This window comes from Melopsittacus undulatus, chromosome W (genome assembly GCF_012275295.1).
Source record: "Melopsittacus undulatus isolate bMelUnd1 chromosome W, bMelUnd1.mat.Z, whole genome shotgun sequence".
Taxonomy (NCBI): domain Eukaryota; kingdom Metazoa; phylum Chordata; class Aves; order Psittaciformes; family Psittaculidae; genus Melopsittacus; species Melopsittacus undulatus.
In genome coordinates this window covers 3,366,681-3,382,647 of record NC_047558.1, presented here as the reverse complement: position 1 = coordinate 3,382,647, position 15,967 = coordinate 3,366,681, and the positions used below count along the sequence as shown (strand labels likewise).

Below are 15,967 nucleotides of genomic sequence, written 5' to 3'. Positions count from 1 at the left end.
ATCCCTGAATAAAACAGAAGCCAGCCTGCAACTTCCTATGAGTTTCAGTAAAGTACTATATACAGGGGTACAACCACCACCCAAACTTGCTTGGTATTGTAATTAAAATATGACACAGGTACTGGGGCAGAATGCATTATTAATGCATTAAAATTACATTTTAAGATTTTATCCTTTAAAAAGTGGAACCAATGGATTGTTAGCAGTTAAAAGAATACTACAAATAACATTTAAAAACCCACAAAGTTTGAGAAGGGATTCCAACAGCTCTGATTCACTGGGTTTAGCTTGGAAATAATGCAAAATGTCAGCAGTTTTAAAGTGTTGCAAATTTAGAAAAAGTAGTAAAAGGAAGATAAGAATGTATATCTAAAAGCAGGAGCACAATAAGTACAAAATTCCAAAAGCAGATTAAGAAAAAAACCCGACCAAACAAAAAACCCACAAAAAAAACACCCAAAGAAAAAAAAAAAACCACCAAAAACAAAACCACACCCCCCCCCAAAAAAAACCCACCAAGCCAAAACACACAACCAACCAAAAACCAAAACAGAAAAAAGCTTTAAATTTGTAATATCTTGACCTATTTAAGTGATAATTATTAGGTTTGAGAGAAATGGTTTTATAGCTGTATAATTTTCTATTTCACTAAAATAGTACCAACAAAAGTAAGTCTGTATAGAAAAAAAAACCAATTACCACTGGCTACATGCTTAAAATGGGAAATGAAGGTATTGTAACACAAACATAGTGCAAACTATGACAGTTCATGGTGATTCTGACTGCTGCAGGTCAGGAAAGAGACCATACTATACCCAGTTACCACAGTTTCTGGTCTTTTATTAAATCCTTTGTCAAGTAGAAGTAATGCATGGGTGCAGACCCATGGTACACCTGCCACTGTTGATTAACGTAGTTTGAGATCATTGCCACTTTCTATGCTAGATCCAGGATTAAGGTCTTGATGTCTTCTTGCCTGCATTAAGACAGACATATTTAGGATCAAAAAGAAAGAATTTAGAAATTATCAATTAATTTCTTTAGCATACTAACATGACCAAGACCATAAACAATTCTAAGGCAGAAACTTTACATTTCAAGCAGTAACCAATCTGGCCTGGGAGCAGGCAAGGCTGGCGCTCTGGGGAGTGAGTGTGCACACAAACATGCACACTCAGACTGCCTCAAAGGCTCTCCTGTAACCAGACTGAAACACTTCTACACATCACTTCAGCCATCAGCAAGAGACTTCCAGAATGGTTAGGCAATAATTTTGTGTCTCTTCTTCCAAACCACATTTTCTTTCCTGTAAAATTCCTTGTTAACCTTTTTTGTAAACATTTTCAGGATCAAGAGTTGTGGGGATAAAGGCTAGATGACAGAGTATGTTACAACACTGCCCAATAGATCTCCCCTCAGCATTTTTGTGTGAGAAACATGTACTTTAGGTTTGTCTGGAATAAACATGATATACATATCAATATAGATAACATGATATACATAACACACGAGCACAGTGTAAACTGTAGACTGACACACATTTTAACACTTGTGGTTTTACCATAGCATACTGGTGCACCTGTAAAGTTAGCAATAATACAAAACTGAGGAACTCTAGCACTTATTACAGCCCTGTGTTAAAAAAAAAAGTAATGTAAGCTCTCCTTTAAATAAGTGATTCTGTTAAACAGTTTGAGTTGATATTTTAAAGAGGAAGTTAAGGACGGTCAGTCATAATAATATCAGTCATCTGCTTTCCCTACCTGTACACATGCAGGCTGCTCTCAAGTAGCAGACACAAATGCTGAAGGTAAATACTTTAAAACACATATACTGGAATTTTAAAACAATACTTCAATTCTGGGAACATCTAATATATGCTAGCTGGTTTTTAAGATATTTCAGTGCTGATACTTTTATTACACAAACATTATTCCATGTAGCTCCATTAGTTTCACCAGCTGCAAAAAAAACCCAAAAACAAACAAAAAAACCAAACACTCTCTGGAAAAATGCAAATCAAGTGACCACCTCCCTACTTTGAAAAGCTTGTAATTTTGTTGAAAGAAGCAGGAACAGACAACCCTCTGGCACATACTGCCACCAACACCTTCTCCAATTTAAACTTTTATTTCTTTGTTCACTTATTCCTTATCTACCATTTGCATCTGCCTCATGTTACACTCCCAGCACAACTGGTCAGCTTAACCCAGAGAACTGTTACTACCTTCTCCCATTTAAATACTGATTTAAAGTGACATTTTCCTTTCATGTGCAAAGATCCCATTCTGATGTACACAGAGATTATTCAATAAATCCCTCTAGTAATCTGCATGTTCCCAGAGAAGACAATTCCCTCCTGCCTTTCTTTAGTGGTTGTACTGCCATTCTTGTTTTGGAAGCACCCTTGCTATTTTAAATATCGCAATTGCTACCTACTACATTTATGCATCCAGTACTTCTGTTGCATTTTAAGTATACAGGGGCAAGAAAATTTTGCTCTGTTCTATCTACAAAATATTCCAACAAAAAGAAACAATCTGCTTTTCCTACATGCAGGAGAAATCTTAACAGGACCACACTGAACAGGACAATTGACATTACTACTGCTGGTTGTCATACTTTAAACACATCTAGTAACTCAAAACCCCACAGCCACTCATTCACTCTCCCTGGATCCGAAAAAGCATGGGGAGGAGAAACAAAAGAATATAAAATGCATGGGTTGAGATAAAAATAGTCCAGTAACTAAGGTATAAAATAAAACTACAACTGCTACCATCAAAGATAATAATAATGATAAGGGAAATAACAAGGGGAGAGAATATAAAAGGGGAAAAGGAAAACAATAAAACACAAGTGATACACAATACAATTGCTTACCACCCACTGACCAATACCCAGCCTGACCTGAGCAGGGATCTGGGCCTTCTGGGTAACTCCCCCCAGTTTCTATACTGGCCATGACATGCTGGGTTATGGAACACCCCTTTGGCTAGTTTAGGTCAGGCATCCTGTCCCAGCTTCCCATGCCCCTCCTCCTTGGCAGAGCATGAGACTGAAGAGAGTAAACATTACTTAGCAACAACTAAGAACATTAGAGTGTTATCAGCATTGTTCTCAGACTAAAGCTGAAAACATAGCACTGCACCAGCTACAAGGAAGGAGAAAAATAGCTGCTACAGCTGAACCCAAGAAAGTATCCACCCCTTATTCCATACCATCCACATAAAGCTCAAATCACCTATTTTTCAATATACCATTCCTTTTAGTCTCATATACACACACACACAAAGAGAGCAGTATCATTCCTTACTCCATGGACCAATCCCTATAAAGTTGCTGAATCCATTCAGTCCATGTAGTCAGGCTCCATCACTTGTAACAGACTTTCAGGGCAGGAGACACAGTATGTAGTGTTGGATTATTGTCTGCTGACAACACAGCTGAACTCATCTGGTCACTGCTTATCTCTTCTGGTTTCAGAGTTGATTCTTTCTTGGAGAGATGATCAAAAGGAATTCAGGGTCAGACGATGGTGACCTGAGGACAGTTCTGCTGCTGTTGGCATTTCCCATTACTTCATTCGCTACTGGTGATCATGACAGCACAAACTTTGTTTTCAAAGGCCAAAGCGGTCAAAATGGACATCTAGATGATGGGCTACACAAGTGTTACATAGGAAGCAACAGCATATAATTAAGTTCATTAAGCATTTTACCCCAAAACTAAAGCCCCTTGAAGTACACATTGGACTTCCCATCTTCCTGCATTACCCATCAAGTATATCTGGGTCCCTGAGCAAAAGCAATCCCACAAGTGGGTTTGCCTTTACCTGAAGCAGGAATAACCCAGACTGTCTTCCCCAACAAATTCTTTCTGTGCACTACAGGAACTTTACCCCCCTCTACAGTATGTAAAAGTTCTGACTGGGCTGGGCCAGCACTGCTGGCAGATTCCCTACTGTTGACCAACCAGGTGGCTTTCATTGGGTACCCCAATGTTTGAGAGTCCCACCACTTAATCCACTCAGTGTAGTTTTCATCAGCCCATTGTACCATTCGATTTTCCCAGAAGCTGGTTCATGGTAGGGAACGTGATATACCCACTCAATGCCATGCTCTTCGGCCCAAGTGTCTATAAGGTTGTTCTGGACATGAGGCAAATTGTTTGTCTCAATTCTCTCTGGGGTGCCATACCGCCACAAAATCTGTTTCTCAAGGCCCAGGATAGTGTTTCAGGCAGCAGCACGAGGCACATAGTATGTTTCCAGCCATCGGGAGGTTGCTTCCACCATGGTAAGCACATGGCACCTTCCTTGACAGGTCGGTGGGAGTGTGATATATTCAAGGTGCCAGGCCTACCCATATTTGTATTTCAGCCATCAACCTCCATACCAAAGAGGCTTTAACCACTTGCTTTGCTTAACTGCAGCACGTTTCATAGTCGTAAATAACCTGGGCATCAGTGTCCATTATTAGGTCTATCCCTCTATCACAAGCCCATCTATATGTTGCATCTCTGCCTTGATGGCCTGAGGTGTCATGGGCACACGAGACTAAAGAAAATTCACCCTTATGTTGCCAACCTAAAATCATCTGAGCTAATTCAATCTTAGCAGCTTGATCCACCTTGTTGGCTGTTCCAATATTCCTGAGTGGCCCGACTGTTCAGAACATCAGCATCTACATGGCGTACCTTCACCAGCAAGTTCTGTACCTGGGCAGCAGTATCTTCCCACAGTGCAATAGCCCAGATGGGTTTACTTCTGCATTGCCAGTTGCTCTGCTTCCATTGCTGCAATCACCCCCACAGGGCATTTGCCACCATCCATAAGTCAGTATAAACATAAAGTACTGGCCACTTTTCTCATTCAGCAGTGTCCTGGGCCAGCTGGATGGCTTTCACCTCAGCAAACTGACTCGATTCACCCTCTCCTTCAGCAGTTTCAGCAACTTTTCGTTGAGGACTCCATACAGCTGCCTTCCATCTCCGATGCTTTCCCACAATATGGCAAGACTCATCAGTAAACAAGGCATACTGCTTTTCACTTTCTGACAGTTTATTATATGGTGGGGCTTCTTCAGCATGCATCACCTCCTCCTCTGGTGACATTCCAAAATCTTTGCCCTCTGGCCAGTCCATGATGACTTCTAGAACTCCTGGACGACTGGGATTTCCTATTCTAGCTTGTTGTGTAATTAGTACAGCCCATTTACTCCAAGTAATATCAGTTGCATGCTGTGTGGAGGAGACCCTGCCTCTGAACATTCAGCCCAGCACGGGCAACCTGGGTGCCAGGAGGAGCTCTGCTTCAGTGCAATCACTTCTGAAGCAGCTCAAACCCCTTTGTAGGTTGCCAGTATCTCTTTTTCAGTTAGAGTATACCTGGCCTCAGATCCTCTGTATCCCAGACTCCAAAAGCCTAGGGGTCGACCTCAAGTCTCTCCTGGAACTTTCTGTTAGAGGCTCCAGGTAGGACCATTCTCCCCCAACTGCAGCATAAAGGCCATTTTTCACATGCTGCCCAGTCCGGACTGGTCCAAAGGCTACTGCATGAACTATCTCTCGTTCAGTTTGTTCAAAGGCTTGTTGTTGCTCAGGGCCCCATTTGAAATAATTCTTCTTCAGGGTCATGTGACAGACACTAGTTACAATCAGAGTGTAATTTGGGATGTGCATTCTCCAGAACCCCAAAACACCTAAGAAGGCTTGTCTGACTTTATTATTAGTTGGTGGAGACATTGCTGTTATCTCGTTGGTCACATCTCTGGAGATTTAGTGACATCCATCTTGCCAATTTATTCCCCAAAATTGAATCTCCGGTGAAGGTCCCTTGATCTTACTGTGGTTTATGGCCAAACCAGTCTCCAGAAGCATTTGGATTATTTTCCTCCCTTTCTCAAAAACTTCTTCTGCTATATCGTTCCACATGATAATGTCCTTAGTGTACTGTAGGTGTTCAGGAGCTGGCCCTTGTTCCAGTGTAGTCTGGATCAGTCCATGGCAGATGGTAGGGCTGTGTTCCTAACCCTGGGGCAGTCGATTTAGCTTGGGCAGAGAAGAGATTCCGAGCAGTCCTGAAGAGAAGGACTTGGGGGTATTGGTTGATGAGAAAATAAACGTGAGGCGGCAGTATGTGCTCACAGCCCAGAAAGCCAACCATATCAAAAGGACTTGACCAGCAGGTCAAAGGAAGCAATCCTGCCCCTCCACTCTACTCTCGTGAGACCTCACTTGGAGTACTGGGTACAGTTCTGGTGTCCTCAACATGAAAAGGACATGGAACTGTTAGAACAAGTCCAGAGGAGGGCCACGAGGATGATCAGGGTGCTGGAGCACCTCCCATATGAAGATAGGCTGAGAAAGATGGGGCCATTCAGCCAGGAGAAGGCTGCGTGGAGACCTCATAGCATCCTTCCAGTATCTGAAGGGGGCCTATAAGGATGCTGGTGAAGGACACTTCATTAGAGACTGTAGTGATAGGACAAGGGGCAACAGGTCAAAACTTAAACAAAGGAAATTTAGATTGGATATAAGGAGGAAATTCTTTACTGTTATGGTGGTGAGGCACTGGAATGGGTTGCTGTCGTGGTTTAAACTAAATCTGCACAGTTCCCCCTTTGTTTCCCCTCCCCCCCTCACCTTCCCACTCCCGGAGGGATGGGAAGGAGAGCCGGAGGAATACAACTCCCACGGATTGAGGTAAAATCAGTCCAGCAATCAAGGTATAACAGAAATAACTACCGGTACCAATAACAAATCAATGTTAGAGGAGACAAACAGGGAGAGAGAATACAATACCACCCGCCGCCACGAGGCCAGCCCCGGAAGGAGAGAGAGAGCTTCCCCCCTCCCCTCCTAGCCAGCTTCCAGTTGCCTCCCCGAGCAGGACGTGCTGTGGTATGGAATACCTCCCCGACTAGCCCAGACCAGGCGCCCTATCTCTCCCTCCTGCCTGGCAGAGCATGAGCTACTGCTGAACCCATGACAGTTGCCCAGGGAAGTTGTGAATGCTCCATCCCTGGTGGTCAAGGCCAGGTTGGATTAAGCGTTGGGTGACACGGTTTAGTGTGAGGTGTCCCTGCCCATGGCAGGGGTGTTGGAAGTAGATGATCTTAATGTCCTTTCCAACCCCAACTATTCTATGATTGTATAATTCTATGATTCCAAGTGTACTGGATGCCCCTCCAAGTAAAAGTAACTCGTGGCACGCACTCTGCTGCCAGGAGCCGCGCCTCCAAAGGCTAAGGGCTCGTTTCTTGTGCAAGCACTTAGTCAATTCCTCCTTCCCCAGCAAGTGATCCGAGCTGCTTGGCTTCCATACTTTCTAGTTTGTGAATATCGGTCCCATTGTCCCAGAATCAGAGAAACCAGGCGAACATATGCTCCCCTGGAAGATGGATGTAATCTTTTCGCATATTCCACAACTAGGTCGAGGTCCAGGATCCATAAATTAACTCTTCCTCCGATTCCTGTATTAATAACTGTCATTTGCCATCCCCTCTAGTACATGCATTGGGTCTTCATCTTTCTTCAATGCATGGGTTGATGGGACTCTGCCTTGAAAGGGACAGAAGCGCTCATCTGTCGGCCTGACCCGTTTGCAAGGGAGGTGTGTTGCCTACCTGGGGCACGGATCAGGGATGTTGTGGACAGGCTGCCTGCTCTAGTAAGTCCCACGGACTATTACCCACTTCTAGTGATACATGTGGGTGCTAGGGATATAGATAGTAGTAGCCTGAGGAGTATAAAGAAGGACTACAGAGCTCTGGGAGAGGTGGTCAGGGGTTCTGGAGCTCAGATAGTCTTTTCGACAATTCTCCAAGACACAGGGGAGGACCTTCCAAAGGCAAGGAGGATTGGACAGGTTAATAAATGGTTAAAAGGGTGGTGTCAAGGACAAGGGTTTGGGTGTCTTGGACATGGGGCCCGAATTTGTAGGCCAGGCCTACTGGGGTGTGGTGGAGCTGCACTGATAAAGAAAGGGAAGAGTGGTTTTGCTGGGAGCCTTGCCAGACTTATCAAGGATGCTTTAAACTAGTTGTGTTGGGGGAGGGGAGCATCATTCCATCCCAGCACACCCAGTCAGTTGCCAGCACCTATAATAAATACTCTGAGCAATGTAGTAATATTCTAGCCGCTCCAGCCACCGAGCCGGCTTCATCTGGAGCTCGGATCAGATGCCTCTATACAAATGCCCGTAGCATGGGGAATAAACAAGAGGAATTAGAGATGTGGGCACATCTACGGGACTATAATATAATAGGAATCACAGAAACATGGTGGGATGGCTCCTTTGACTGCAGTGTTGGAATGGAAGGTTACAGGCTTTTTAGAAAAGACAGGCCTGGTAGTGGGGAGAGGGAGTTGCCCTTTATGTTAGGGATAGGCTGGAGACTAAGGAACCCTCTCTGGGGACAAGTGATCAGTTAACAGAAAGTTTGTGGATCAGGGTTAAGGAAAAATCGGTGATGGGACACATTACTGTGGGGATATGTTACAGACTGCCTGATCAAGAGGAACCTGTTGATGAAGAACTCTACAGACAAATAGGAAAAACCTGACACTCGCAGGCCCTTGTTCTCATGGGGGACTTCAACCACCCTGACATCTGTTGGGGCTATGGTATGGCCCGGCACAAGCAATCCAGGAGGTTTCTCGATTGTGTGGAAGACAACTTCCTTCTGCAAGCAACAGAGGAGCTGACGAGGAGAGGGGCCGTGCTTGAGCTCGTGCTCACCAACAGGGAAGGGCTCGTTGGAAATGTGACTCTTCAGGGAAGTCCTGGATGCAGTGATCACGAGATGGTTGAATTTGAGGTCCTCAAGACAGTGAGAAGAGCATGCAGCAAGCTCACTGCCCTGGACTACGAGAGAGCAGACTTGGGGCTCTTCAGGAACCTGCTTAGCAAGGTTCCATGGGATATAGCCCTAGAGGGCAGGAGGGCACAAGACTCTTGGTTAATACTCAAGGATCACCTGCTACAAGCTCAGGAGTGTTACATCCCGACTAGAAGGAAGTGCAGCAGGAGGGCCAGGAGACCTTCTTGGATGGATAAGGAGCTGCTGAGAAAAATTCACAGGAAAAAAGAGGCTTATAAAAGGTGGAAGCAAGGACAGGTGGCCTGGGATGAATACAGGGATGCTGTCCGGATAGTTAGGGACCAAGTTAGGAAAGCTAAGGCCCAATTAGAGCTAAACTTGGCAAGGGATGTGAAAGATAATACGAAGGGATTTTATAGGTATGTAGCAGCTAAAAAACAGACTAAGGACAATGTAGGCTCCCTCCGGAAGCTTTCGGGAGAGCTGGCTACCCTGGATTTGGAGAAGGCTGAGGTTCTGAATGTCTTCTTTGCCTCGGTCTTCACTGGCAAAGGCTCTGGCTGCACCATCCAAGTCTTGGAAGGCGGACGCAGGGACTGTGAAAATCTAGACCTTGGGCCCACTGTACGAGAGGATCTGGTTCAAGACCATCTTAAGAACCTGAATGTACACAAGTCCATGGGCCCTGATGAAATCCATCCACGGGTCCTGAAGGAGCTGGCGAATGAAGTTGCAAAGCCACTGGCCATCATATTTCAAAAATTATGGCAGACAGGTGAAGTTCCCAATGACTGGAAAAAGGGAAATATAACCCCCATTTTCTAGAAGGGGAAAATGGATGACCTGGGGAATTACAGACCAGTCAGTCTCACCTCTGTGCCTGGCAAAATCTGGGAGCAGATTCTCTTGGAAGGCATGCTCAGGCACATGAAAAGCAACAAGGTGCTTGGTGACAGCCAGCATGGCTTTACTAGGGGAAAATCCTGCCTGACCAATTTGGTGGCCTTCTATGACGGGGCTACAAAAGTGATGGACAGGGGTGAAGCAGTTGACGTCATCTACCTGGACTTGTGCAAAGCGTTTGACACTGTCCCACATGACATCCTTGTCTCTAAATTGGAGTGTCATCAATTTGATAGGTGGACCACTCGGTGGATAAAGAACTGGCTGGATGGTCACACTCAAAGAGCTGTGGTCAACAGTTCAATGTCTGGCTGGAGAACAGTAACGAGTAGTGTCCCTCAGGGATCAGTGTTGGAACCGGTCTTGTTTAATATCTTTGTCACTGACATGGACAATGGAATTGAGTGTGCCCTCAGCAAGTTTGCCGATGACACCAAGCTGTGTGGTTCTGTTGATACGCTAGAGGGAAGGAATGCCATTCAGAGGGACCTTGACATGCTTGTGAGGTAGGCTGATGCCAACCTCATGAAGTTTAACCATGACTAGTGAAAGGTCCTACACCTGGGTCGGAGCAATCCCAGGCACAGCTACAGGTTCGGCAAAAAGGAAATTCATGGTAGTTCTGCGGAGAAGGACTTGGGGGTGTTAGTCAAGGAGAAAATGACCATGAGCCAGCAGTGTGTGCTTACAGCCCTGAAAGCCAACCGTATCCCGGGCTGCATCAAAAGGAGAGCGACCCGCAGGACAAAGGAGGTGATCCTGCCCCTCTACTCTACTCTTGTGAGACCTCACTTGGAGTATTGTGTGCACTTCTGGTGTCCTCAACATAAAAAGGACATGGTACTGTTAGAAAAAGTCCAGAAGAGGGCCACGAGGATGATCAGGGGACTGAAGCACCTCCCATATGAAGACAGGCTGAGACAGTTGGGGCTGTTCAGCCTGGAGAAGGAAAGGCTGCATGGAGACCTCATAGCAGCCTTCCAGTATCTGAAGGGGGCCTACAGGGATGCTGGGGAGGGACTATTCTTTAGGGACTATAGTGATAGGACAAGTGGTAACGGGTTCAAACTTAAACAGCAGAGGTTTAGACTGGATATAAGGAAGAAATTCTTTACTGTTTGGGTGGTGAGGTACTGGAATGGGTTGCCCAGGGAGGTACTGAATACTCCATCCCTGGCAGTGTTCAAGACCAGGTTGGATGAAGCCTTGGGTGACACGGTTTTGTGTGAGGTGTCCCTGCCCATGGCAGGGGGGTTGGAACTAGATGATCTTGAGGTCCTTTCCAGCCCTAACTATTCTATGATTCTATGATCTTTGTGGCTGTAATTTTTCTTTTACCCTTGCTCATAGTGCAATTGATATTGGCACAGATTTGTCCTTTGGTTAAGCTGCAGTCTGTCACTGTGGTTGGAATGGCTGTAGTGTCTTTCAGTGGGTTTGGAGTGGCTGCCGTGCTTGGGGGTTGAGCAGCTGCATTGTCTGTTGCTTTGCCATCAGATCCAGAGTCATCTTTTTCCTCTTAAAGGTGGTGAATAGTGTTGAGCAGGGTTCTATAGGTGTAGATCAAGCCCCAGCATGTTGCCATGATTTGTCCCTCTCTGGTATTGCCAGGACAAGAGCACACCTTATTTAAGTGTTTTACTTGTTTTTCTAAATTTTCCAGTTGTTCAGGGGCCAACTTCCCAAGCACTGGAGGGGCCCATTGGCCTATGTGCTTGCCCATACAATCCCACACATCCTGCCACTCATGACTGTCCAGCCTCAGGGAAAATTTCTTGATGGTCCTCACATATCATCATTTAATCCTAGACAAGACGTGAGCCCAACCCTGCTTAACTTTTGAAATCAGATGAAATAGGGTGTTCTCAAGGGGGTATGGCTGTGGGTAGAGCACATGTAGTATTTGTGGCAACGTGCTGCTTCCCAGCAAAAGCAGCAGGCATGTTTCAAGGGTATCTAAAGGCCATCCAAAACCATTAGAATTCTTAAATGCTGCTCTAAATAGCCTGGTGGGGGAGCAAAGGGTGTGAGGGAAAATGTCCTTCATAGGTTGACTCTCCAAGGACAAAAAAAAAAAAGCTGTCTAATTGCTCAGCAAATCCATTATATACCTCCCAAAGGATAGGGGCAATAACCATGGTGAGAACACATGACAGACCAGTTTAATGATCAATGATTCTACTGTATTACAAGCCATCACCATGAAGTACAGCAAAACAATAACCTTAGCCCAAGGCCCCCAGCCGATAAACACCAAAACAGTAAATACTGGCTATAAGTAAGGTACGACATGCTGAAACTCTGAGATCAAGCACAACAACTCTGAGAGCAAATAAATCAACATTGTGACGAGTGACTATTAATCTGAAACAATGAAGGCTTATCACAAATACGATTAGACACACTTTGGTCAGATCTGTTGTTACCTCAACCCTTCATGCCCCACGTCGGATGCTGAAATGTCATGGTTTAAGCCCAGTTGATAACTCAGAACTATGCAGCCGCCCACTCACTCTCCCCCCTTTCTTCCTCCCCCCACCCCTGGAGGGATGGGGAGGAGAATCAAAAGGATTTAAATCCCAGGGCCTGAGATAAGAACTGTCCAGTAACTAAAGTATAATACAAAACTAATACTACTACCACCACCAATAATCACCATCACAAGGGAAACAGCAAGGGGAGAGAACATAAAACTAAAAGGGGGGGGCATGGGGGGGACAACACACCAAACCCTCAAAACAACAACCAACAAAAAAAAACAAACAAAAACAAACAAAAAAACCCACCAAAAACAACTAACCCAAGTGATGCACAATATAGTTGCTCACCACCCACCAACCAATACCCAGCCTGACCCGGAGCAGCCATTTGTGCCTTCTGGGTAAAGCCTCCCTGTTTATATACTGGGCATGATGTGCTGTGGTATGGAATACCACTTTGGCTAGTTTGGGTCATGTGTCCTGTCTCCTTCCTCCCAGCTTCCCATGCCCCTCCTCACTGGCAGAGCATGAGAAACTGAAAAGTCCTTGATTGGAGTTAACATTCCTTAGGAACAACTCAAAATATCACTCTGTTATCAGCACTACTCTCAGGCTGAAGTCAAAAAGACAACACTGCACCAGCTACTAAGAAGGAGAAAAATTACTGCTACAGCTGAACCCAGGACACGTAGGAGTACTAATATACTAACAGAAAAGTTATTAACAAAATAATCTTGACTTGAGTTTACACCAACACATAAAGTATTCCCTTCAATGCTCTTACACCTATGCTCTCTTCAACCCTGTGATCTCTGAGCTTTTCCCAAACTTAAATATAGTTTAACTGGTACAGACTAAAATACCTATCAAAAGAATGATGCAGTAATCTCTGTATAATATTTTCTTCTTAATTAGGATAGCTTCAGTTCATCAAATCATTCACTTAGGATTGTGACTCTTTTGGTCAGCAATCACACTGAAGCATTTGCATCTCTTACTGGGGCACTTAGGAAAACCAAATCTAAGCATAATGGTGATTAAGGAAGGTGGCACCCAAGCAGTTCCTCCAGCAGCCAAGACAGTCAGACACCACCATCCTCCTCTGCCCACTCAACCCTGACTGATACTGCAGCTGAACATGAATTTCACAGTGCAAATCAAACCCCTTAAGCTGGCTTTGAGAAAGCATCTGTAACTAGCCCCTTCCTGTGCATGTTCAGAGGGCTCAGACATACCCAAGAATAAGTAATTCCTTTTACCACAAGTTCATTAAGAAAATAAAACATAGTCCCACCATGTGGCTTACACGATAGCTCTGAGAAAGCAGAGCTGAGAAAGTTGGAAGTAAATTTAGTGAGGATGGACAGGGCTGCCATGAAGATGGCCTTTCCTCTCAATGAATCACCTAAAAATACCCTAGCAGGCAAAATTGGGACTTCTGAATACTAGGCAGTGAAACCACAAGTACAACAATATGCACTGCATATATAACTTGGGACACTGGTGAAGAGGTAATGAGGAGGGAGATAATTTGAAGGGCTGTCACAAGGAGTAACCAAAGTCTCTCCACAGACAACTCGACCACATTTCTTTAATTGCATTCTGGCAACTCCATACTGCTGAAACAGAGCAGATACATTATGTGCCTTGGCATGTCACCTACAATTTACTAAAAAAGGGAAAAATCAGGGTATGACAAACTAAACAGTGAACATTTGGATTCTCTTAGAAGGACTGTGAACCTCCTGAAAATAATTTAAATAAGACACCAAAAGAAAATACAAACTTGAGAACACACTGCAGATATTTTTCAAAAAGTATACAACCACAGGACAAAACACACCCGGACAAAAACACAGCCAAAAAATCTGAAACAGAGAGCACCATTCAAAGATGACCAGTTCCAATCAAGCACACCTCTCCATGTTAGTCCTGCTAAACTGAAGCAGACCCACATAAGGAAAAGTGGCAAACTGAAAGCTCTTCTCCAAGCTGCTGGTTAGCTAGAACCTCTCCTGTAGAGATTTAAACACAGTTAAAATGCTGACCATGCCTCCACTTCAGTCACCTTTATTCAGTAGAAGTGTAGGGGTGGAAAAAAACCTCAGCCTTCTCAGAACTGAAGTCACCAAAACCAGGCCCCTACAATACAGTAAGAATGACAGCTTACATATAATATGACTTACTTTGGTCATAGTCACAGCCTGATAAAGCACCCTGTGTGCTTTCAGGTCTCTGCAAGGCTTGAAGAGACTCTCCTCAATCTTCAGTTCTCAGAAGAGCTTTAGCTATAGCATCAAAAGGACCCCATTATCACTACATACTGCACCTACAACCCACTGGCACTCAGTAGGGGATATGATTTTTATCACATTCCTAGCAGGTATAGCTATCAGCATAAGACTTTGTGGCCCAGATCCAGTCTCTGGAAGTTGTTTGCTGGCCATAACAGCTATTTTGCAGTCACCTCTTCTTTTCACTTGAACCTGGGAAGAAGTAATCTTGATCTTTAATTTTAATATCAATCACTACTTAAAATATACAAGAAATGGAAAAGTCTCAAATTTAGTAAGAGAAACTACACTAAATGTCAAAATAATCAATTTTCTTAATAAAGGTCATAGATAAAAAATATTTAGCACCTACCTCCATCAAGATTTTATTTTAAGCCTCCAATGATCTTCCTAAAAACAGAGTCCTCCTAAACACACATCAGTCATGTTATATTCAGAGTCTGCTCTCACACCACCAGCTACAGAGAGCTATAGAGCATGACCAGGCCAAGGAGTATAAATTGCTTACCAGTCCTGATGCGGTCTCTTGCCTGAAATCATTGCAGCAGTTGCATCTTTGTTTAAAAGCTATTATGAAGATACAGATTCTAGTACTACCACATTGATAACTGGACTAAGATCAAACCAAGAAAAGCAGCAACATGGCAAGTGCATAGCTCAAGAGCTTTAATAAAGACTAAAACTTTTTACTTTACTTTGAAAACTTCTCTTTGGGGGGGAGGAAGCGAAACGCTCCCTTTTAGAAAGTATTGTTTGAAAGCTGGTATAAAGGTAATCATTAATATTGATTACCTATAGAAAGTATTCCTCTATTGCTCAGACCCTTTCTAACCTTCACTGACTGAAAGATGACACTTAGAATCATAGAATCATAGAATAGTTAGGGTCGGAAAGGACCTCAAGATCATCTAGTTCCAACACCACTGCCATGGGCAACGACACCTCACACTAAACCATATCACCCAAGGCTTCATCCAACCTGGCCTTGAACACTGCCAGGGATGGAGCATTCACAACCTCCCTGGGCAACCCATTCCAGTGCCTCACCACCCTCACAGTAAATAATTTCTTCCTTATATCCAGTCTAAACCTCTGCTGTTTAAGTTTGAACCCATTACCCCTTCTCCTATCACTACAGTCCCTAATGAATAGTCCCTCCCCAGCATCCCTGTAGGCCCCCTTCACATACTGGAAGGCTGCTATGAGGTCTCCATGCAGCCTTTCCTTCTCCAGGCTGAACAGCCCCAACTTTCTCAGCCTGTCTTCATAGGGGAGGTGCTCCAGTCCCCTGATCATCCTCGTGGCCCTCCTCCGGACTTGTTCTAACAGTACCACCACGTCCTTTTCATGTTGAGGACACCAGAAGTGCACACAATACTCCAAGTGGGGTCTCACAAATGCAGAGCAGAGGGGCGGGATCACCTCCTTTGACCTGCTGATCACGCTTCTTTTGATGCAGCCCGGG

The 15,967-nt window shown here is 44.4% G+C and overlaps 1 protein-coding gene across 5 annotated transcripts in view; it reads right to left on the bottom strand.

Annotated features, from left to right (window-relative positions):
* Positions 1-505: 505 nt before the first annotated feature.
* Positions 506-15,967, bottom strand: part of LOC117438021 (core-binding factor subunit beta-like) — a 73,550-nt gene continuing 58,088 nt past the window's right edge. For 3 of the 5 annotated variants that reach the window (XM_034073376.1, XM_034073377.1, XM_034073375.1), the window contains exon 6: positions 506-976. In XM_034073376.1, the coding sequence (XP_033929267.1) occupies positions 954-976 (23 nt within the window). In that variant the 3' untranslated portion in view covers positions 506-953. The remainder of the gene's footprint in view (positions 977-15,967) is intronic. The other 2 variants (XM_034073374.1, XM_034073379.1) reach the window with 1 other exon arrangement.